General features: G+C 37.8%; 6 protein-coding genes across 6 annotated transcripts; 2 read left to right on the plus strand and 4 right to left on the minus strand.

Moving 5' to 3' along the window:
• Positions 1 to 1,460: 1,460 nt before the first annotated feature.
• On the plus strand, positions 1,461 to 3,406 carry MONOS_1448 (Vacuolar protein sorting 4B (Vps4B); the record flags this gene model as incomplete). The annotated part of the gene is made up of 4 exons (XM_067867283.1): positions 1,461 to 1,496; positions 1,551 to 1,666; positions 1,761 to 2,195; positions 2,364 to 3,406. 4 exons carry the CDS (start codon positions 1,461 to 1,463, stop codon positions 3,085 to 3,087), a joined length of 1,311 nt encoding a protein of 436 aa, XP_067733710.1. The 3' UTR covers positions 3,088 to 3,406.
• Positions 3,407 to 3,550: 144 nt separating this feature from the next.
• On the minus strand, positions 3,551 to 5,149 carry MONOS_1447 (uncharacterized protein; the record flags this gene model as incomplete). The annotated part of the gene is made up of 3 exons (XM_067867273.1): positions 3,551 to 4,548; positions 4,646 to 4,771; positions 4,828 to 5,149. The coding sequence occupies 3 exons, from the start codon at positions 5,147 to 5,149 to the stop codon at positions 3,776 to 3,778; spliced, it is 1,221 nt and encodes a 406-aa protein (XP_067733711.1). The 3' UTR covers positions 3,551 to 3,775.
• A 238-nt stretch (positions 5,150 to 5,387) lies between these two features.
• MONOS_18556 (putative glycerophosphoryl diester phosphodiesterase) lies at positions 5,388 to 7,182 on the minus strand. The gene is made up of 6 exons (XM_067871586.1): positions 7,064 to 7,182; positions 6,938 to 7,008; positions 6,699 to 6,878; positions 6,399 to 6,640; positions 6,236 to 6,335; positions 5,388 to 6,169 (listed from the first exon to the last, which is right to left on the minus strand). The coding sequence occupies exons 1-6, from the start codon at positions 7,145 to 7,147 to the stop codon at positions 5,863 to 5,865; spliced, it is 984 nt and encodes a 327-aa protein (XP_067733712.1). The 5' UTR covers positions 7,148 to 7,182; the 3' UTR covers positions 5,388 to 5,862.
• Positions 7,183 to 7,186: 4 nt separating this feature from the next.
• On the minus strand, positions 7,187 to 9,543 carry MONOS_1446 (uncharacterized protein; the record flags this gene model as incomplete). Its single annotated transcript, XM_067867262.1, has 5 exons — positions 7,187 to 7,527; positions 7,613 to 8,629; positions 8,696 to 8,827; positions 8,887 to 8,965; positions 9,022 to 9,543. The coding sequence occupies 5 exons, from the start codon at positions 9,541 to 9,543 to the stop codon at positions 7,208 to 7,210; spliced, it is 2,070 nt and encodes a 689-aa protein (XP_067733713.1). The 3' UTR covers positions 7,187 to 7,207.
• A 54-nt stretch (positions 9,544 to 9,597) lies between these two features.
• On the minus strand, positions 9,598 to 13,468 carry MONOS_1445 (uncharacterized protein). Its single transcript, XM_067867251.1, has one exon. It carries the CDS (start codon positions 13,422 to 13,424, stop codon positions 9,825 to 9,827), a length of 3,600 nt encoding a protein of 1,199 aa, XP_067733714.1. The 5' UTR covers positions 13,425 to 13,468; the 3' UTR covers positions 9,598 to 9,824.
• Positions 13,469 to 13,581: 113 nt separating this feature from the next.
• MONOS_1444 (putative ubiquitin specific peptidase 11) lies at positions 13,582 to 20,963 on the plus strand. The gene is made up of 4 exons (XM_067867240.1): positions 13,582 to 13,617; positions 13,673 to 13,757; positions 13,916 to 14,404; positions 14,660 to 20,963. The coding sequence occupies exons 2-4, from the start codon at positions 13,689 to 13,691 to the stop codon at positions 20,552 to 20,554; spliced, it is 6,453 nt and encodes a 2,150-aa protein (XP_067733715.1). The 5' UTR covers positions 13,582 to 13,617; positions 13,673 to 13,688; the 3' UTR covers positions 20,555 to 20,963.
• Positions 20,964 to 20,966: the final 3 nt, after the last annotated feature.

A 20,966-nucleotide genomic window follows, 5' to 3' on the forward strand; every position in this document is an offset into this window, starting at 1 on the left:
AATTTTTAATAAAAAATGCTGAATTTTATTAATTTTGAATAAGAAGTTTACCAATTTCGAATAATAAGTTTATTAATTTCGAAAAAAAAGTTTAACAATTTTGAATAATAAGTTTAACAACTTTTAATAATTAGTTTACCAAATTTGAATAATAAATGGTGTAAAAGTCTTATTAAAATGAGCAAAAAATCTTAATTTCTCAATGTGTAAAAATCAAAAACAAATAAGAAAAAAGTAAATAAATAGAATAAAACTGGTTAAAAAGGATTTTTAATGTGCTGAAAGCCTATCAACGTTTGTTGAAAGTTGGCAGTCAAAAACAAAAAAGTAACGATAAGAAAAAAAGTTCCATTTAAAAGTTGACACTTAAAGGAAATTGAATGTTTTCATTAAATTATCATTCAAACTTTCGAAAATTCACAGACATGGAAATTTGAACATTATCCAGGTAATTTTTCTATTCTGTTGAAATTTTTTGAGTCGGAATGAAATTTTGATAAATATCCACAATTTTTATTTTCTCAAGAAAATATAACAAAAAGAACATAAAAAATATTTGTAACTTCAGATAAAATTTCAATTGACTTGTTAAAAACAATTTAAAACAACAAATAACAGTTTGACTTAAAAGAAAAAAAATATGATATTTTTAACAAAAATCATAGGGTGATTATTTAAAAATCAAACATTTTTTCTGTGGATGTATTTTTTTCTGGTAAAAAGAAAATTGCAAAATCCTTTACAAAGATACGTTATATGCTTTCAAATCATTGTCATTCAAACACATGTTGTTGCAGATAAACAGAGAAGTGTATTTGTGTTATTTTCAAAAACATTTGATTGACCTCATAGTGTTTGCGACAAATATTTTCGAAAATTTTGATGGAAAAAAGATTATATCAAAAAGAATCATCAACAGATAAGAATTTCAAAGTGATCATATATTCCCCATTAAAGATGTTATAAAAAGCATGAATATTCACAGAAGAAGAAATAGATTGTCTGGAAATAATAACGTTTGATTAAATTCAAGGAAAAAAAAAATAATTGGCCTCATTATTTGATCTTCGAATATTATAATCCAAGATAGTGAAAAAAGAACTTCAGTGAACGAGAGATATCTTCATTGTCAATAAATATTATTTGTAGTGATTTTCACCCATATTATTTTATTTTATTCTCATGAATAATGATATCAATTGAGGAAAACGAAGAATTTTTAAGTTTTTTAAAGAGTTTTAGAAGAAACAATTTCGGTAGCAAATGATTTTATTTATTTATTTTATAAATATTTCAATATTGAAACTATTTTTGACTTATACATCTATTTAGAATCAGATAATCAGCTTTTTAATAAAGATTCGGTTGAATGGGAAAATATTAAAGGATTTAAAGAACAAAAGTCATTTTTTGATGCAATTCAATTTTCGTCAGCAAGGAACAAATGCCCATTTGCACAAATGAAACCAGTGGCACTTTTCATTCTTGTTGTTGGAGTACGTAATTGTTTCATTATTTTCAAATTTGCATTTGATAACAAATTACATTAGACATTCGGGAACGGGAAATCTATTTTGGCGTCTTCGTTCTGCTCTAAGTCAAGAGCAAAAAGTATAAGAGTTCCTTTGTTAACAATTGGGCATTTGAATAAACATGTATTTTGTGGGTTTGACATCATAATAATTGATTTTGGAAATGTTTTATGAAATTTTAAACATGCATCAACCCAAAATCGAAAATATGTTGAAATTTTATTAAAGATGTATTCAATCAGTTTTAGATAGGTGCTGCAGTCCTTATCCTTATATCGTAAATTTTGAGGGTCTTGACGATATTAGCGGGCATCGCGAAGGTAGATTTGAAACACACAAAGAAAGTCTTGCAAATGAGTTGATAAAGTGCCTGGGACATTTTAAAGCATCAACATTTAGACCTTCTTCTGAGATAACACGAACTTCTAAAAATTCTCTTTCATTTTCTGCTTCTTCTCCAATTGATTTTGTAGTTATTGTTTCCACTTCGCTTCCATGGGAACTTTCGACTGATGAAAGGGACCTATTTGATTATATTGTTGATGCACCTTATTGGTCACTCGAAGAAAGGATGGGGTATTTCAGAAGCGAAATAGAGAGACACAATATTAAGTGCATGGACAGTTTTGTCGACTACGAGCAGATTGCATTACGAACAGAAGGGTAAGCATTTATAATTACTTCAAAGCACAAAAATATATTTCTTTCTTTCTTTCTTTCTTTTTTATAAAAATCAAAATGAATTCAACATCTTCATGTGAAAAAATTTGAAATTTGTCAAATTCTGAAACGCCTTTATTTTTTGACTACATTTTGTATTAATTGATTCAGATACATCAACTCCGATCTTTCAATTATTGTGCGTGAGGCTTTGATGATTAAGCTTCGAGAGATCATAAATTCTGATTCATGCATCCAGATGAAGGTTGTCAAGGCGGATGGCTGCGGATATGACGTGATGACTGTTGCAAAGAAACACATAGGAATTGTTCTGAAACAAAACAAATACAGGAGAGAAAAAGCTAAAAAGATGGAAAATGAGCGAATTAGCAAAGAATGCTCAGATGAAGGGAAATGCAGCAAAGAATTCGAACAGGAAAAATCAGAAGGCGAAATTACTCAACCTTCTCCGTCTTCAACCAGTTCAGTTCATACGATTCATCCGCAAATAATTCCAATGGCTCCATCTTCGCCCATTTTATCCTCTGCCCAATCGACGACTTCTTCATCTGATTTGCCATCATCCTCTTCATCATCGTCATTTTCTTCTTCTTCTTCTTCTTCTTCTTCTCCTCCTCCTCCTTCTTCTTCTTCTCAGCTTTTAACTGTTTGTGAAGATCCTGACAGCGATTTTGTGAGCGAAGTGATGCCCTTTGATATGTCTCAATTAGATTCAAGCACATTCTTCATCCCAACAGCCACCACTGACGATTTGCTTTCTGCTATTTTGTATGTTGGAAACCGTGACCGTTATTCGCATCAACGCATGGATGAGTTTTTGAGTACTTCTCCGAATTGGATTGCCAATATCAGAAGTGTGGAAGAATTAGATTAAGATGAAGTCACGAAAAGAAAAGTATTACTCGATTTAATTGGATTGGATAGCTTGTACGAAGCTTTTAGGATTCATTTTGATTAAGTGAAATTTTTATTTGAATAAGTTTGAAACGACTTTGTCTTTCTTTTCATTTAACTAATATCTGTAATGTAATTGTACTTATAACGTTGTGGGAATTATTATAAAAATAATATTTTGCACTTTTGTTGAACTTATCACTCTTTTTTCGTTTAATTTTTGGATTCTGATTCTTGCAAGTTCAACCAATTTTTTCCATTATCATAGAAATGAAAGACTATTTTTTAAAAACAGAGAATAAAAAATGTTATCCTTTTTATTTAACTGAAAACAGAACAACATTGCACAATTAACGGAATGCAAACTTTTGATCAATCAAAGAACCACATAAGATAAATGAAATTGAGATAAATAAAATAAAATACAAAAAAGAATCTTGTTATTGAGCTTGCATCTTGTCATTAGTGAAATCAAAAGATTAACAAGATTTGGAAAACCAAAAAATGTTTTATCTTGTTGCTAAAAACTAAACGACAAACAAAAACCATTCAAATTATAGCAAAGCATTTTCAATGCATAATGCGAAACAAAAACATCAACAAAAACTGAAAAAAAATTTACAAAGAAATTCTGAAAAATTTTTTCAGATTTAAAAAAATTTCTATTTTCAATCACAACCTTCATCAGGCTCGACTGCAAAACACATTTCAAAATCAGTGTCTTCTTCATTGCTGCCATCGAACATGCCAGCGCAATCATCGTGCAGGACGGCCTTTTCCGCTGAACAGCAATCACTCGATACAAATGGAGCACATTCATTTAGCAAATAACTCCTTTCTGCTGCTTGCTCGCAATCAAATCCCTCAGATTCATTTTTAGTATTGAACGTCAATTGCGTAAATGGTGAAGAAAACTCATCTTCAGTCCATTTGCCAGATTTAGACGAATACTCTGAATCATGGAAGGACTCATTCTCAAGCAACGGTTGCATCAGACACGTTTGAGAGCTGTTTATTGATTTTTTGTTTTGAAGTGATTTAGGAATATTTTCATTTCCACTTTTATATCCTCCACTTTGCCCAGTGCGATCAAATTCTTCGGAAACATCCTGTTTAAACTTATTCAGATCCATCTTCCTTATCGATTTTTCTCCTTTTGTCATTTTCAATGTTGTTTTTTGTTTCATGTCATTTTCCATACCATTTTCAGAAACATCAGAGTTCATTGAATTTAGTAACTTTTTCGAACGAGTCGCATTGCTATTTGTTTGTTCTCTGTTAACGGGCTTGCTTTGTCCATTCGAGCAACAGCAGCAGTTCCCCCATCTCCCAATCATTACGAGCATCATCAATGCGAGAACAACCTGTCCAATGAGCGCATTCAAAAACGTGTAGATTGCATGGTTCTCAGGATGCTTAAAATCAGTGACGTAGCGCAGGACTTTAAAAACACATTCATTTAATTTTTAAATAAAAAATTCAGAAAAACAAAGAAATGGTAATTTTCATAATTCAACTTTCACAGTCAAAACGCACACCTAACATGAAAGCCCGAAAGATGAAGCCGCACAGACACAAAAGTGCTCGAAATAAAACGCCTCGTTTCATATTAGAAAGAAAAGAAATTCCAATTGCTTTATTCAATCTTCCAACAATTCGAATTCCTGTTTTGGGTGTTTAAGAATTATAACCACTTCAGTTGAATCAAAGTTTTTCATACCGTATACTAAGATGATTAGTGCAACAACAGTATTCAAAATAGCAGCATAAGTTCCTTCTATAAGATGCAACGTGTCACAGGCACCATCGCAAGCTCCCTGATACTTTGTAAAAGCAATAGGGAACATCGGAATTATGATGCACAATGGAATAATTAAGACAAAAACAATGCAAAGTCCAAAGGTGACGAAAACAACAGATCTCGATCCCCCCTGAGAATGCATTGCTAACATCCAGTATATGTTGATTGTTATAAAGCAAAAAATAAAAATGTAGCTTGACATTGCAGTCAAGAGAACTTCTTGAGGAGATTGCTTAAGCATTGGTTTTGAAGTCGTGTCAAAAATCATATGAGCAACAAATCTTACAGATTCTTAAATATGAAAAAATATTTTTAAAGATAAATTGAATACCTCATTGCAAAAGTTATAAAAATGAAGAGATGAAATAAGAATTGAAGATGAAATCTATCGCATCCTTTCTTCAACTTGCATACAAGTTCTAAACGTACAAATTCTTCCAGAGAAAAAACAGTCACAAATCCAACAAGTATTCTATTCAAAAAAAAATTTTTTTTTTGTTAAAAGAAACTGCTTGAAAAAAATAAATAAAATTTAACTTTTGTATAATCAGAAAAATCTTATTCTCCTCATCAGAAGTCATAAATCCACTTATTTACAACAAGACTTCCAGCTATGTATGGCAGATTTCCTTTATACTACAAAAATATACCCAAAAATATCAGAAAGAAAAATGTTGGGCCCATAAAAAAATCTCAGCTTGAAAATACGTTTCTCAACAGCAAAACAATTAAAAAATAAGTCAATAATATTCTAAAAAACAAACAATTCAAGCAGCATCTCCAATAGATCAAATCTCGCTCAATAGCAAATCAACAGATAAGATCTGTAAAAAATTTGATATTTAGGAAAATGACTTGAAAAAACAAATTGAAAAAAAAAATAAAATCCAGACATATTCAAACAAAAGAAATGATTCACTGTTTTCAACAGAAGTTACATTAAAATAATAAAAATTAAATTCCAATAAATTCTTTCTTCTTCATTTTTTCAATAGTCTTCTTACGCTCTTCCTCATCCAGAATTCTCCTCAGAAGACCTGGATTGTTTGTACAGATCTCATCCATATTTGAATTGACATATTGACGAAGAACGGGCTCCGTATCGGGGTTGCCTGCAGAAAAATAGCACGACATGTTCATTCCCATTCTATGGGCTGGCTCGATAATTTTATTCTGGAATGTTTCATTAAAAACTAAATTACAGTGAGGATGGAAATACTGGGCTCCATAATACTCGGCAGCGCGAAATGGAAATTCCCAACTTAACATTCACACAAAATATAAGTGATAAAATTAAATCGAAGAAGATAGCAAAGATTCTTCAAACTTTGATGGCATCCTATTGAATAAGAGTGCTTTTCTAACAGTTGTAATGTTTCTTATTGGCTCAAACAGATCCGCTGGAACCGAAAATGTTGGATTTTGGTCTAAGAAAATGAATTAACATTTAAAAAGAGCTCAAAAATCAATGAAATAATAAAAGCAAAAACATTTTTTCCAATAAAATGATGACAATGTATGAATGCAACTCTCGACTCCAAGCATTCGAGCAATATTTAAAACACGTGGGGCAATTTCAGGATTATCACCTTTCAGTTCAACGATAATCTTTTTACCAGTAGGACAAATTTCCTTAAAAACAGTAGCAAGCAAAGGAATATACAAAGGTGGTTCATATGCTTTTGTGTATTCATCAGACAAATATAATCTTGAATCAGGTTTTTCCAAGCTCCTAAGAAATATTGAAAAATTAAAACAATAATCTCAAAGCAATAAATAAAAGCAAAAACCATGGAGCCTTAACTCTATTTTTATGACGTTCTGAATGAAGATACTCACCAGAAAGAGGTGTTCTCATTCCTTTTTTCTCTGGAACAATTGAAGCATTTAAACTATCCGTTGGACCAGGATCAGAGCGATGTGTAACAACAACTTGATTGTCCCTTGATATCCACACATCAAGTTCAACACTGAAAAATCGAAAAGAATAAATCATTAATTTTTTGATAAAAATAACATAAAAGCAAACGCATCTGCACCAACTCGGATTGCTTCCAAATATGAAGGAATAGAATTTTCTGGATACTGATTTAAACATTCCTTTAATTTTGTTCAACAACAACAATTATAAAAAATTTATTTAAATGTGTAATACCGGATGAGAACAGCCATTTCCCCTATGTCCAACTACCATAATGCATTTAGCATTAAACAAAATTGCTATTAAGATGCTGAGCATCTTAGAATTAGTCAATTCGTAAAAAATAGATCACTATTAGTATATTTTTTAATATTATGATCACAATTCGATTGAAAGTTTTTTCTTTTTCCGTTTTGGAAATTTTTTTGGTGGCCGGATGAGCCATGTCATAATTTCATTCGAATCTTTTGATGTCACTTCCGATTGAGCTCTTATCTTTTCGTTTTCTTCGCGTTTGTGCTGAGCTTTTAGCTGCTGTTCGATTGCAATCTCAGAAAGATGCTTCTTTTCTTTTTCAAGTCTATTTCTTCGAATAACAGAAACAAGCGTTGCAGATCCCCTCAAAGAAGATGAATGCGGCCGTTTAGCCAGGGATCTTCGCATCCCGCTTTTACCTTCTAGTGTTGATTGAAAATAATCTTTGAGGATAAAAAATATTTGAGAAAAAATGATTAAAAAATGCATAAAGTTGAAAGGAGAAGATACAAATTATGAATGGCAAACCTCGATCATTACCAGCATATCCATTCAATGAATCCGACCTTTGCATCGATCTCTGCTGATACTCTTTCATTTCCTTTTCTATTTTCTCTTCTCTTTTTTCTTGGCTGCTCACAAGCTCAATGCTCCTTGTGACATAACTTGAATACACGTGCTCTTTCCTCAGCTCTGTCTCATTAGCCAGCTGATCCAGCTCCTCCTGCGGCTCGCACCCGATCTCCATCTCCATCTCGTCAAACCTCGTGCTGCTCGACTTGTTCATCGAAAATTGCGGTTTTGTGTTAAAATCGTTAGACGGAGCTTGCAGCTGCAGCTGCTGGAAGCGCGGGTTCAAACGCAATGTCCCGTCTCCGCCAGGTGGCTCGGGTGTCTTCACTCTCCATTCGCCCGACTCGTCTTCCTCTTTCACAGACTCCCTCTCAAGCTTCACGCTCTCTCGCTCCTCTTTCTGCTTCATCCGCTCCAGCCTCTTTTTCTTGTAGTACTCGTCTGCCTCCTCGTCACTGTCCGCCGAAAGCACTTCGTCGTCTCCCCTCTCCAGAGTCTCGTGCAGGCCCACGTATCTCTCTTCCCCTGGCTTTATCACCTTCGCTCTTTCAGACTCCACATCCGCAGCTGACCGCCCCAGCCCTCTCTTCAGCGAGCTGTGTGCGCTTTCGAAAAGCGACAGCTGCTCCTCTTTGAACGTCTCATCATTCCACGAATGCGCCACCGAGCGCTGTGTCTGCGGGCCTGGGCGGAGCGAGCCATGTGACGAGTGGAGGCTGTCTGACGCCCGCGGCGAGCTGAAGCTGCCTGGATGAGGCGAGGCAGCTGGCGAGATGGTTGGCGAAGAGTTTGGCGATGTGGATGGAGAAGCTGGTCTGCGCGGGGTGAATGAATTGCTGAGGGCAAGCTTTGACGTGGGCAGCCGCAGTTGAGAGGTTCCGGTCATTGTGGGAAGAGGAGAGTGAGGGATGATGAAAGAGGGAGATTTGCCTCCAAGTCCAGATGGAGTCATCGAATTTGAAGTGTAAAATCCTAATATTTTAATAATTTCAATATGTAATTTAAATTCTTGATTGAATAAATGCAACAAATAACAACCTGGTGGAGCGTACATTCTTGAGCGCGATGTCCTTTCAGAAGGCATTCCATGTGCGAATGCTGGAGATTGTGGGATTCTTGTCGATTTTGTTGAAGATCCGCTTTGTGAAGTCCTATTAGGGGGAATTATGTCTAAAATGTATTTGATAAAGGATAAGCAACAGGCTGGAGGGGGAAAAAAAGCAAAATACATTTTGAATTTGATAAACGAGGAGGCTCTGCCCCACTAAGTCCAAGTCTAATTGATCGTTGGTGCAGATTATGTGCAATCTTGTTGGAATAAATTAAAGAGATATCAATATCCAAAATATGAAAACTGTTCACACTGCTCCAAAAAGAAATAATTTTTGAAACGCAGAAGAAGGACGTTGCACGTTTGCAGAAATATTACCAACAAGCTTTTGCGGATCAAAATCTGCAATTATTGATGCAACATTATCTTCATATGTTGATTGGATATCATCACGAAATACATCACTTCTTACAAATTGAGCAGTTTCATCAACTCCTATTTTTTTCATCATATGAAGCATTTTCGCTCTTTCCATTACAATATGCTGGTCTTTCTCCACTGATGGCGTTGATGACTCTTTCACGAATGAATCGTTCACAATGTTTTCAGGTGCTGATGTTGTAGATGCTTTAATTCGCATATTACCCTTTTCTCTCTTTGATAAGGTTTGCTTTTTAATTGATTCAATTAACAGTTGTCTATGCTGCTTTTCATGTCGTTGTTGAATTGATTCGAATGCTGCCTCACTCCTTTTCAATTGGTCCATAAGTCGATCAATCTCATGCTCTGATGCCCTTGATTCGCGCCTTGGAAGATATTTGTCGAGATATGACATGAAATCGCTCCAAACAAAAAAATTGAAATGAAAATCAAAAAAATTATGGTAAAATTTTCTGAAAAGTAAATTATTCTTTATTGAAGCATTAACAATAAAATTCTTTAAACAAATATAATGCAGAATTGAAATGGAAAACCGAAAAAGACAGAGAACAATAAAAATAAGACAATGTATTTTTCTCTTGAAAAGCTATCAACATTAAAATGTTTTCTAATAACATTGTAAAAAATATCAAAATTTCAACTGAAAACAAAAACATACTTTACAATCAAACAAAATCACTCCAAAAATACTTTACAAAAGTCCGCAGGTATAGAAGGAAAAGGAGGAAGATGCTCTATTTCTGCCTGACCCCATGCAACGCGATCAGGAATCCATTTGACATTCTTTAAAGGTGCTCTGGTGTACTCTGGGATTGAGAGACTGTTTTTACTGGGCACTCCATCGCTCATATACTTGTAAGACAGTGAAGACATTAATGGATCTTTCTCGTCATTTGAAGAAAATGACTGGCTCTTTCCCTCAGAGTTGGCACGGGTATCATTGTTTGTGCCATATGACGAGTTCAGAGAGTTCAAAATCTTTTCAGTTTTCATTGATTCCATGTTCGGGTTGTTGCTGTCCAAAGAGCCAAGCTTCAAAAATCTTCGCTTTCGCCTTTGCAAAAGCAAAAGCAAAACGACTATTACAAATGCGATGATTCCGATTAGACCAACAACCAACCCAATTATCAATCCAGTACTGTTATTTTTATTCTCTTCTTTTTTTGGGTCAACCGTTGGTTCATCAGGCTTTTCACCTGGATCTTTTATTAGAGAAATATATTTGCCTGTGACGTATTGATTCTCCGCACGCAGAAACACCAAACGAACACCAACTTCATCCGAGTCATCATCTTTGCTTCTTTGCAGCTCTGCAGATGATATATTCATTTCTATTGTGTTTTCATTGCTGATCAAAGAGAAATTGTAAGGATTGCTTTTCTGAATCTCGCCTTTCTTCTTGAAGACGATTTCGAATGAGAGCGAACACGGGATGAATAGCTTTCCTTTGAATGTCAGTTTGGTTGTTTGCGTTTCTGTGTCATTCGCCAAAGCGACACTGTCAAGCACAGGCATGAAGAAAGGCGAATCAAGTGCAGGCAAATCTCCGTCAAGTGTGCAGTCGTCGCTCCTCAGAAACAGCGGATGGTCCAAATCTGATCCATCCCCTCGCATTTTTTCCACACTTATTTTCCCTTTAGAGCATGCGATATTCTTTCTGAATGATTGGAATTCTGCGTTTTTCCCGTTGTTTTCAAACAAAGTGTTGAATATGATTGCTTCAGATCCAGTCACTTGCAACGCTCCCGACTTTAAGTTTGAAAAGACGCATTCGTCTATCTTTGATTTGCAATTTGTCAGCTTTATTGCTTCTTCTGCCCAATTACACATTTCTGAACTTGCTTCATTATGCATTCTATTAACTGGAGAATAATTTCTGCTTTCTGAATTTTGTTCAATGGTGAATTTGCAGTTTACCAAAGCGATAATCCAAACATTTGCTTCGATGATATGGTTAATGAGCATGTTAGATATATCAATTCCACTGATTTGACAATCTTTCATATTGAAAGAGTTTTCATCATTCTTAAGAATGTGTTGTGATGGATCTTCATTTGAAGAAAACCTTGTTTCAGAAAATAAAGACTTAGAAGTCAATTCATAATCAGAAGATGTTTCCGTGTTCTGAGGCACATCGTAATCATGTTCACTTTCTGGGCCAATGCAAAGAAAGAGAGATCCACCATTGATTGTAATATCAGTGATGTTTGTGGCTTTCACACTCACATCCACACGAGGCTCGAACAAAAAAACAGTTCTTGAAAACTTCATCTTATTGAATGCAACCGTATCGCAATCAAACTGCCCTTGAGTAACATGAACGAAATGAGCGCTGATGCTTTCGATGGTGCTGTCAACGCTGCAGTGCGACAAAGTCAGTGCCAATCCAGAAGCCAAAAAGAGAGTGTTGCGACTGTCCTTTAATTTCTGAAGAGATAATTTCAGATAGGAGAATACAACGATCCCTTCACAGTTGGCAAAACCCGACATTGAAGCGTCTCTCTGATCCAAGAAAATGAGGGTGGCATCACCAGCATTTTGATAATGATTGCAATTTATGTCTTCTTCAGTCGCATACGCCGTAATTGTCATTCTGGAAATAATCATTTCTTTCATCTCATATGCCTTGTCAAGAACCTTAACGATTCTGCTGTGACCGTCAACCTCAGGAAGCAAATGCCCAATGCCATTTTCGAGTGTCGAACATGGCTTATCTTTGTCATTAATTCCGCAATATGAATCTTCGCTTCCATTATGACAAATTACAATGGTGTATCCTTGAGAAATATTCAAATACGTATTGATGAGATCAACTGGCTCCCCCTTTTCATCATTCGCGCCAAGCATTTGATATCTATAGTACGCATTATCATTTCCTGTTCGATCAAAGCAGAAGAATGCAGGAGTAACTTTCTGCTCCAAACCAGGGCATATTGTGTAGAACCAAGGCGCTTGCTTTTTGTAGTAATCATCTTCCACAACCACATCCCATTTTCTCATGTCAATTCCAGTGAAATCCCACAGAATAGTCTTATCAGCACAAACTATATTCATAAGCGTACCATTGTATTTATTACTAATTCTCTGACTGGCAGATGCGCTGTTGTAAGTAAACAAGAAAGTGCTTCCCGTTTTCAAGTTTATTCGAAATGCGCCACCTTTTGCAGTGCTGAACCTGATATTTTCAAATTTGCAATGTGAGATGTCTATCTTGTGATTGGCAACCGACATTAAAGTCAGCACAGCCGTCGAACCTCCATCATTCCAAATCTTATTGAATGAAGTGTAACTCATCGAGAAAACAGGAGCTTCAACCTCACTTATTGCTCCACATTCAAGAGTTGTATTGTATCTATTATTTTCAGCTTCTTTTTTATGTTTAATTTGATCTATTTTTATCACAACACTATCAACACCTTCTTCTATGTGATGTGTATTGACACCTTCAAAAATACTTTCATCAATCTGAACATTAACTGAAGGACAGCAGCAAATGGCTCCAGGGACATCTGACCAATCCGTAAAGTTACAACATCTAAGAATCAGACTTCCAGATTCGATAGTTATTAAATGAAAATAACAATGCTCTGTATTTCTAATTCCATCGAAATGACAGTGTAAAAGCGAAACAACTGGCAAATTAGAGTTCAAAAAATTTTGAGAAGCCCCTGAATGAATGATATCTTCATGTGGGGATGGTACCAAATTTGGTACATTAAATCTCAACCATTCTAAAGTCAGATTTTTTGTATTATCTAAAAATGCTCCCGAGTCCCAATCGTCTATTACAAAGCTTAGTAAACATATGTTATTTGCATTTCCATTATTTGCTCGCATCCAAATATTGGATACATCAAGCATTTTCGTATTCTTCAAACCTGTTTTTAAAATAATCGTTCTCATTTTGTCGTTGTTTTCCAATCGTTTCATCGCAAAAGACATTGTCATGCAAGGATCAGGCTCAATTCCACAATCATCTGTATCTTTTGAATTTTCTGAAATGAAAACTGTTTGAAGAAGCTGTTGTTCGGTATTTGATTTTGGAACAGATTGAAAAGAAGATTGATGAAGAACATCACGAAAAGGATGCAAAATGTTATGTTTGCTTTCTCCGCGAAAAGCTTCAATGTTCATTTCAGTTGGATATATCGAATCAATTTCATCAATATTTCCTTTCTCAAAAAAAGCCTGATCGTCTTTCTGATGATATTGCATCGAAAATACACGTAAAAAAATTACAAAACTTAACTCAAAGATAAAGCTATTGAAAGACATCAGTATTTATCAAAAAATCTGTTTGTATTCAACAACAATTTTTTATAATGGTTGTTATTTTTCAATTTTTCAAAAACTTAAACATACTGTTAATTCGAGTTATAATTCATTTTTCAAAGAAAAACCTATTTTCGAAATTCGCAAATTCTTTTGGTTTAAGATCATTAAAACAAGAGAAAGTATTTTTAAAATCGTGTGCAATTTGCATTGTAATTAAAAGAATAAAATTTTGAATTATTATTTTCAAGGGCATTTCATTTAAAAATGCCATATCAAAACGAAAATGAAAATGACTTATCCAAAACAAAAGAAGAATTCGACATATGTTCAAAGGTTTGATTGTTTTTTCAATGCAATTAAATATGTGCATTAAAAATGATATTTCTTCTTTCTTCGATACATGATATTTAAAACTATTCACATCAAATATTTTCAAAACATTGAAAAATTATTCTATTTCATGATGATATCCTTTTTTCTCGTTACGAAAGAAAACTGATGAAAAAGAAACAAAAGATTCAAGTTCACAGAAGGGAGCTTCAACTTCTAACGTTAAATGCCAGGAAACAGATTCAAATTTAAATGAATCTTCTTCAACTGATTCGTTGCTTGAAGCGAAGGATTGTGACGAAGAATCATCGGAACAGGCAACATTTCCTGGAGTGGTAGGTTTAAGAAATCTTGGAAATACGTGCTACATGAATTCATCTTTACAATGCTTATCTGCGGCCCAGCCTTTTACAGAATACTTTTTATCGTTTCGTTGGCTTTCTGATGTGAATTTAAGAAATGTGTTGGGGCACAAAGGAAAGATTGCAGCATGTTATGGTAATTTGATGAGAAAGATTTGGAATTTGAAAGCAAAAAAATGGATTGCTCCACGAAAGATGAAAGCTGTGATGGGCTTTTTCAATCAACAATTTTCTGGTTATGGACAGCAAGACGCGCAAGAATTTATAACGTTTTTGCTTGATGGGCTGGTATGAACATATGTCACTTGAATTATATACACACATACATACATATTTAGTCACATGCATCAATTGCTATCAAGAAAAAAATTTATTTTATTTTTATTTTATTTTTATTTTTTATTTTATTTTATTTTATTTTATTTTATTTATTTATTTATTTATTTATTTTTTTTTTTTTGCAATAAATTAATCCTAACTTCTATCTGTAACCGTCAACCATTTATTTTCTATTCTATCTATTTCTTGCAATTTTGCACACAGCACGAAGATCTGAATCGCGTAGTGACCAAGCAGTACGTTGAGGATGTTGAGACAACCGGCCAAACGGCTGAGGAAGAGGCAGCAGCAGCGGAGGAGGCGTGGCAGCGGCATCTTCTGCGGAACAAGTCGGCTGTTGTGGAGCTGTTTGAAGGGCAGCTGAAGTCGACGACGGACTGCCCAGACTGTGGCAAGCATTCAGTCAGGTTTGACCCATGTGCTGTGTTCCAGCTGCCGATTCCGATGGGACATGAAAAGAAAGAAGAGAAGAATGAGGGGCATTTTAAAAATGACAATAAGGGAAAAAAGATGAGTGAAGATGGAGAAGGAGAGAGTATTGACAGTGAATCGAAGGATAACAAAGAAGAAAGCAAAGAAGAAGACAAAGAAGCAGAAGAGAAGTCTGAAAAGAAGAAAGCCGAAGAGCAGCTGGCAAAAGAGATCGAAGCAATCAAAAAGGAGATTGGAGCAGCGTTGCGCCCAGACGATGCATTTTACACGGTGACATTTGTGCCAACTCCGATGATTGTGGAAGAAGGAGAAGAGGAAACAGACAGCAATGAAGAAAAAGAAAAAGAAAAAGAAGGAGGAAAAGAAGAAGAATGTGAGACATACAAACAAAATGGGAAAAAGAAGATTGTTCCGTTTGGACTGCAAAACTGCTCAAAAATGGAAAACACACAAAAAACTGAAGAATCAGCTGTTGAATCCGAAAAGAGTGAAACTTCATCATCTGAAGGAGCATCAGCCGAATCTTCTCCTTCTCCTCCTTCTTCTTCTTCCACTCCTTTATCTTCTTCCTCTCCTTCCATCAACTCCTCATCTGAGGAAACCAGCAAGCCTTACCCATCTCAGCCAAACTGTTTGCATCGTCCACAGCCATATCCTCAGCCAGCGTTCATTCGCCCTGTCGTGCTTTCGTTCATTGCCAACAAACACACAAAAACAGAAGACTTTCTGAAGATGGTCATCAAACACATTTCACTCGATAAAACACTCGTTCCATCTGTGCCACTGTTCAAAGCAAAGCAAAACACAGACAAGAAAATGGATTCAAAAACAGCATCTTCTTCTTCATATCATCATTTCCCCATCCTCTCCCCATCCTCCCTGCGTCTGTGTGAAGTGTACAACGGCAACATCAACCGTGTCTATGAACCATATGCAGAGATCGGCTCAGTCAACAGCACCGTCTTCGCTGTCTTTCATGTGGGCAGCCTGTGGCCAAGACTACCTCCTCCGCCGCCTCCTCCTCGTGTTGCTGTGGAGTTGAAAGGGAAAGAAGAGAAGGAGAAGGAGAAGGAGAAGGAGGGAGAAGAAGGCGTGGCGGAAGGGACGGTGGAGGATGTGGATAGAATGCTGAAGGAACAGCAGAAAAACAGTGAAACTCAAAATGAGTCAACAAAAGATTCACATACTGAAGAAGTGAATCAAGGCAATGAATCTTCTCAATCATCTTCTTCCTCTTCCTCTTCTTCTTCCTCATCATTGCTTACTCCAATTAACCCATCTCTGTCGAGTGTGCCTCGTCCAATCGTCCAGCCACTCCACCCACTCCCTTCTGTCCTTCTGATGAAGGTCACCTCTGCCACATACACTTTCACCAAATCGTTCCATTTCCCTTTCACAATACACCAGAATTCGTATCCGTTCCTTCTTCCTATCTGCGTCGGCTGCAGCTGCTATACAACACTCGACAAAAATACGTGGAGTGAATGGAAAGAGTACAAAAGACGCAACAAAAATGGAGATGAAGGAGAGGAAGGAGATGAAAGCCCATCTCCTTTGATCAAAAGCCCAGTAGAGATTGAGATGCAGGACATGCCATCTCCAGACAACACATTCAGCGACAGCAATAACAGCTACAATGGAAGCTCCACAAAGAACAGAGACCGAACATTGGAAGGAGGGTATTTTGGGCCAGTGCATCTGGTGGATGCAGACAAAGAGAATGAGGCACTTGATGAAAGTGACAGAGAATTGCTTGAGTTGCGGAGGCAGATAGAAGAGCCCTATCTCTCTTCTGCAAATGAGAGAGAAAGCAGAGAAAAGAACGTGGGCGATCTGAATGTGAGTGAAGATTCTGGGTTTGAAGTGGCAGAGAGGAAGAAGAAAGAAGTGTTTGCGCAGATGGCGAAGGAAGAGAAAGAAGGTGTGTGTTGCTGCGGAGGTGGCAACCACAGCCGGATGAGCTGGGACGATCTGAACGAGATGATTTGGGACAGAATGAAGCTGCTGCTGGACGAGGAAATGTACTTCAAGTGGTGCGAGACAAGGAAGGAGGTGTTTGAGACAGAGAAGAAAATTGAAGAACAGCAACAAAATGCGTTGGATGGACATCATAAAGGAGCAATTGAAGCACAAACACAAAGCGCTTCTTCTATTCCATCCATTCAACCATCAAAAGAGCCAGCAATTGGGCCAAAGATGAGCTATGCACCCAGCACCAATTCTCTTTTTCACTCATATGCGTCTAATCTTGTGCCTGCGCTGCGCTCGCCGTGGTGGGCGGTCTCGCACTCGAACTTCCATGTCTCTAATCCTGTCTGCCCACACGAGGTTTCTCGAATGGACATCTTCCCATCTGTGGAAGATGTGCGCGAGAACAGAACAAGCTCTTCTTTGTCGCTCGACGATGTCAGCTACAAAAACACTCTCTCAGAAGATGCATTTGACCGCCCTGCTGCTTCTGAAGGCTCAATGCGGCTGGCGTCGCTTCCTCTGCCTCCGCGGGCGTATGTGCCATATCGTGTCATCATGGGTAGACCAGACCTGATGAAAGACGGAGAAGAAATCAACGAGGCTGAAATGCCTCGTGGAAGTCAGAGGATCAATGTGCGCTCTTTGCTCTGTGCTGAGTCTCTTTCGTTGATGTGGATAGCGCCACAGACGCTGTCGAAGCTGAAGAGCGTGGATGTGGTGGAGCACTGGACGAGAAGGCAGCTGAAGGAGAAGAAAGAGGCAGCAGAGGTTGCGAGGAACAAGATCGATGAGCTAATTCGAAAGGCGAGAAAGGAGAAAGAAGAGAAAGAAAAGAGAGAGAGAGAAGCGCCCTGCTCACTGTATGACTGTCTTGAGCTGTTTGTGCAGAAGGAGCAGCTGACGGGGGAGAACAGCTGGTACTGCAACGTGTGCAAAGAGCACAAACAGGCATGGAAGAAGATGGACGTGTGGCGCTGGCCGCCGCTACTGGTGATTCAGCTGAAGCGCTTCAAGACAGCCAGCAACGATGCACAGAACGAGCAGGCGATTCTGAAAGCGATGGGGCTGATTGAAGGAGATGGAGAAGGAAATGAAGGAGGGATGATGGCAGGAGTGGGTGGAAGAGGATTTGGCGGAATGGCAGAGAGAGAGAAGATTGAGAAGCCGGTGATTTATCCGGTGAAAGGATTGGACTTGAGGAAATATGAGCTGTGTGGCGATGAGGTTGTGGAGGAGTTCAGAAGAAACAGGGAGAATTCGTATCATCTGAGGAAGATGGCAGAAGCAGCAGAGAAGAAGAGGAAAGAAGAAGAAGAAGAAAAGAAAGCGAAAGAAGCGAAAGAAGCAAAAGAAGCAAAAGAAGCAAAAGAGAAGGAAAGCCAAAATGTTGCAGTGAATATGGAGGCGATGAGCGACGAAGAGCTGGAGCGTTTTCTTCAGTCTGGGCAGTTTGAGCAGCTGGTTGCTTCACAGAGCAACACAAACGAATTAGAAATGGGCAAAATGGATGAGAACGAGCAGATGGATGGACAGTCAGATACAATGACTTCATCATCATCATCATCATCTGCTTCTTCTTCTTCTTCTTCTTCTTCTTCTTCTTCTTCTTCTTCTTCAATGCCATCTGATGAACCAAAAGAGCCTCATTCACAGGCGATATATGATCTGTTTGGAGTGAGCATCCACATGGGAGGTACAACCGGCGGGCATTACACAGCCTATGCCCAATCTCCAATCACAAAGGAATGGTATTACTTCAACGACGATACAGTCACACTGGTGGAGCATCCAGACCCGGCTGAAGAGATCGAGAGGAAGAAGATGGAAGAAGAGGAGAATGGAGATAAGAAGCAAGTTGAGGTTGCTAAAGATGAATTTTCAACAGGAGCTTCATCTGATCAAAAGGAGGGCGACAGTAACTCTGCTGTTGCAGAGTCTGCATCATCATCATCATCTTCCTCCTCCTCTATAAGTTCTTCAACTGATGTAAAATCAATGAAAAGTGCTGAAGATCTCACAAAGTATCTTTCGGGTGTTGTGTCGCGTGATGCGTATCTGCTGTTCTACAGGCGAAGAGACATTGAGTGGAGCAAAGAAGATGTTGAATATTCGATCAGAGCAAGTCAAGTGACTAAAGAGAGAATAAGAGAGGTGGAGAAGAAGCTGGTGGAGGATGAGGAAAGGAGGGAAAAGGAGGAGAAAGAAAAAGGAGGAGAAAAAGATGGAGAAAAAGAACTGGAAAGTGGAAATTCTACAACTTCATCATCATCAACAACAACAACATCATCATCATCAACATCTTCTTCTTCTTCTTCTTCAACATTGAATGAAGAGACATTTCCAGAAAAAGCACAAAATGAGAATGAAACTAAACAACCAACAGAAAAGTTGTCAAAAGCAGAAGAAGAAAAGAAAGAGCTTGAGCGACTCAACAAAGAATATGAAAAGCCCTTCCGCAACATTGACTTCATTACAGCAAATGAATCATCATCATCATCAACTTCTTCCTCTTCTTCAAGTCAAGATTCACCTTTATTCCCACCCCCACCCCCATTCCAAGTGCCTGATCCAGTTCGACTGCAATCTCTCGAGAACTTTGACGAGATGATCAAAGAGATGCAAGGCAGAGACCACAGCTCGTATTCCTCTTATGGACCTTATCTGCACCCACGCCCTCCTCCTCCGCTGGAAAGCTGGAAGCCCAACAGAACATATGGGAGAAGATACGGCGATGACGATGACAACAGCAGCAGTGACGACAATTCAGATAAAGGCGAATCAGAATCAGAATCTGATTCAGATGAAGACGAGGATGAAGATGGAGAGATGTACTGCTCAGAGGACAGAAAACGCCCCTTGTCTGACTTCTTCTTCAACCCAGCCAATTATGCCTGGAGTTCCATCTGTGATACGCCTCTTCCACCAGGAGCACAGTTTCTGAGTGGGGGAATATTCTGGACAGACGACGAAAGAGCCATCCGCCGCATCCACCGCGCAATTCCTCAGTCAAATCCGAAGTTCTCTCTGGCTTCCTCTTCTGGTGATTCATCATCATCATCTTCTTCTTCTTCTTCCTCCTCCTCCTCCAAAAAGACTCCTTCATCTTCCTCTTTCTCTCCCAGCCACCGAAAGAAGCCGCCTCCACACGTCCGTCCGATGCCTGCTCTTCCGCCGCCTTCTCCGCACTCGAAGGCAGTCCTGCTTCAGAGTGGAGGACCCGGAGTTGGTGTAAGTGGTGATGCTGTGACAGACGAGCAGTTCAGCAAGATGATGGAAAGTGGGGCATTTCACTTGGGGCATGGATCGACTTCTGCTTCTGCTTCTTCTGCTCAGTCTCCTCAATCGAACTTGGGTGCCACTCTGCATAGCACAGAGACTGACTCTATCAAAATCTCTGATCCGATCGACTTGTCTTCTGTCATTTCTGGGCTTGGTGCACAAACAGCTCAAGGGAAACCGAATGAGGCGTCACAAGGAAATAGCACAGAAGCCATTGAAAAAGTGATATTTGACAACACGAAGCCGTCTGTGCAGCAGCCGGAGGATGAGAATGTGGGTGTGGCAGAGGAGATTCCCCGGTCAGCGGTGCATCCACCGATGCTGGTGGATACAGACGATGTGTATGCGAACATGTCAGAGGAGGAGATGCTGCTGCTGGCTATACAGAAGAGCCAGGTGGAGACGTATATGAGATAGAGAGAAGAAGGAAGAAGGAGGTTGGGGATTGCGAGAGAAAGGGAAGAAGAAGAAGAAGAAGAAGATTATAAAAAGGGAAAAGGAGAAGGAAAATGGAAAAATGAGTACGACAACAAGAAGAAATGGATTATTGAAAGATGAAGAGCGAGATTCATTTTAGCAGCAATGTTTTTTATTTCAGATTTTTTTTGATTGAATTTTTTGACTTTTTCTGAATTTTGATGAATTGAGCATGAAAACTCTTTTTTTTTTTATTTTTCAATTTTTCTTTTGTTTATTTTTCTTTAAATTCTATTGGCATTTCTATTTGTATTTGGGACAATTCACACAACGGTTCTTATTACGGAATATTTTCTACTCTTTTTTTTTGGAAGAGTAACCCTTCAAATATTGCACAAGTGACATTTGAGGA

The sequence above is a fragment of the Monocercomonoides exilis genome (assembly GCF_001643675.1).
Source record: "Monocercomonoides exilis strain PA203 chromosome Unknown scaffold6-2077815, whole genome shotgun sequence".
Taxonomy (NCBI): domain Eukaryota; phylum Preaxostyla; order Oxymonadida; family Polymastigidae; genus Monocercomonoides; species Monocercomonoides exilis.

Coding starts and splice junctions, on each gene's coding strand:
- MONOS_18556 (XM_067871586.1), bottom strand. CDS start 7,147: ATGCTCAGCATCTTAATAGCAATTTTGTTTAATGCTAAATGCATTATG. Junction 7,009..7,063: donor GAAATGGCTGTTCTCATCCG/GTATTACACATT, acceptor ACAAAATTAAAG/GAATGTTTAAATCAGTATCC. Junction 6,336..6,398: donor ATCATTTTATTGGAAAAAAT/GTTTTTGCTTTT, acceptor TCATTTTCTTAG/ACCAAAATCCAACATTTTCG.
- MONOS_1445 (XM_067867251.1), bottom strand. CDS start 13,424: ATGTCTTTCAATAGCTTTATCTTTGAGTTAAGTTTTGTAATTTTTTTA.
- MONOS_1444 (XM_067867240.1), top strand. CDS start 13,689: ATGCCATATCAAAACGAAAATGAAAATGACTTATCCAAAACAAAAGAA. Junction 13,758..13,915: donor AATTCGACATATGTTCAAAG/GTTTGATTGTTT, acceptor TCGTTACGAAAG/AAAACTGATGAAAAAGAAAC. Junction 14,405..14,659: donor CGTTTTTGCTTGATGGGCTG/GTATGAACATAT, acceptor TTTTGCACACAG/CACGAAGATCTGAATCGCGT.